Here is a 1,578-nt window from a genome sequence, read left to right as displayed (position 1 = left end):
ATCGGACTCCGAAGATTCCATATCTTCCTCCTCATCTTCCAAAGGCTCCTTTCCCTTTGATGAAGATACCCCTGACTTTTTCTTTCTTTTATATTTCTTTGTTCTACAACTCTTTCTCTTTTTAGGATTAGCTCCAATGATATCTCCATATTGCCTCCAAGTAAGAGATTCCCCCGCAAACACTTCATCATCACTCTCATCATGATGACCTCCTCTCTTCTTTATAGTCATTAACCACTCGGAGGACCTTTCTTCATCATCAAAGGCAATTAAGGATCTCTATCCTTTTTGGAATGCTTATTCTTCAATATTGCATTGAACTTGACATAGACCAAATCATGTAATTTCTGATGCGTTAGTCTATTTCTCTTTTTTGTACGAATCTAGAAATTAGAATCACAAAGAAGGACAAGTTAGTCTCAAATGTGATACAATATGATTTAAACTTAAAAAGAGTCATTACCATCTCGAAAGTGCTCCAATTCCTCTCACAGGCAGAAGAGCTAGTTGTTAAGCTCAAAATTCTCATTGCCACCATCCTCAACTTGGAAGCGTCAATCCCAAAAAGTTTCCACCATATAACTAGTTAAGTCATAGTTGAAAACAATTAGTAATTTGTAACATTCGAACAAGAATTAGTCAAATCACTAAATTAATTTGAATGGAAAATGAAAATATACCCGGATTATTATTAGGCTTTTTTTCTTCTCTCTTTGCAAGATCTCTCCCGAATGATCCTCTTTGGTGCTCAAAGAGTTGGTCTCCAATCTTGCCAAGCATGTCACCATCATCTGGATAGAATTTGTTCATACAATCAACTAGGCAACTCAAGAAACTTCCATCATTTTCAATCTCCATAAGATTTGGATAGTAGAAATAAGGATTTAAATAATATCCCGCTTTATGGAGTGGTTCTTTAAGCTTGGCATCAAATCTTTTATCAATAATCTTCTCTATAAGAATATATTTTTTCTCTTCATCCCGAAAGGCCTCTTTGATCTCCTCCTTAGCCTCCAACAAGTCTCCATACACAAACCCCATTGAGGGGATTTTATCACCATCTACTCTCCTTAGAACCTTCACCAAAGGAGAAAAAACTCTAAGGGCAAGATCAACGTTGTCCTAAAACTTGTTGCTATGAATGATCCCAACAACCTAATAGTCCAACAAACAACATAATAATCAGTAATACAATAGAATTATAGAATATAGAATGCAAATGAATATTTTTAGTTACTAGTTACAAACTTTAACTTTTAAATTGTACCGTACCTTTTTCCCCGCTTCTTTTGTTGAAAGCTCGCATTACATTCATTCATTAGAGACAAACATTTGTTCAGCACTTTCTTTTTATCTTTCAATGACTCCAAAGCAAGGAATGTCGTAGCGAATCGTGTCACCCCGGGTCTTACAAGGTCCCCCCATGCAAAGTCTCTCATCACATGAAGAGATCTCGTGTGGCTATAGATGTACACTGACACTGTTCTTCCCATTGCAATTTGATACAAGTCGCCGTGCGAGCACCCTTTGGTCGTGGAATTACCAAAAGGTAGGTTGAGAAGAAGACAACTAAAACAC

General features: G+C 36.7%; 1 protein-coding gene across 1 annotated transcript; it reads right to left on the bottom strand.

Moving 5' to 3' along the window:
- Nucleotides 270-1,041, bottom strand: LOC109839421. The gene is made up of 3 exons (XM_020407844.1): nt 681-1,041; nt 464-582; nt 270-383 (listed from the first exon to the last, which is right to left on the bottom strand). The coding sequence occupies exons 1-3, from the start codon at nt 1,039-1,041 to the stop codon at nt 270-272; spliced, it is 594 nt and encodes a 197-aa protein (XP_020263433.1).

This window comes from Asparagus officinalis, chromosome 4 (assembly GCF_001876935.1).
Source record: "Asparagus officinalis chromosome 4, Aspof.V1, whole genome shotgun sequence".
Classification (NCBI taxonomy): domain Eukaryota; kingdom Viridiplantae; phylum Streptophyta; class Magnoliopsida; order Asparagales; family Asparagaceae; genus Asparagus; species Asparagus officinalis.
This window is presented reverse-complemented; position numbering and strand designations above follow the sequence as displayed.

Bases quoted from the DNA above. Each gene is read 5' to 3' on its own strand.
- LOC109839421 (XM_020407844.1), bottom strand. From the start codon at position 1,041: ATGGGGTTTGTGTATGGAGACTTGTTGGAGGCTAAGGAGGAGATCAAA. The intron at 583-680 runs GTATATTTTCAT...TGACTTAACTAG, and splicing joins AAAGCCTAATAATAATCCGG to TTATATGGTGGAAACTTTTT. The intron at 384-463 runs GTAATGACTCTT...TCTAATTTCTAG, and splicing joins ATTGGAGCACTTTCGAGATG to ATTCGTACAAAAAAGAGAAA.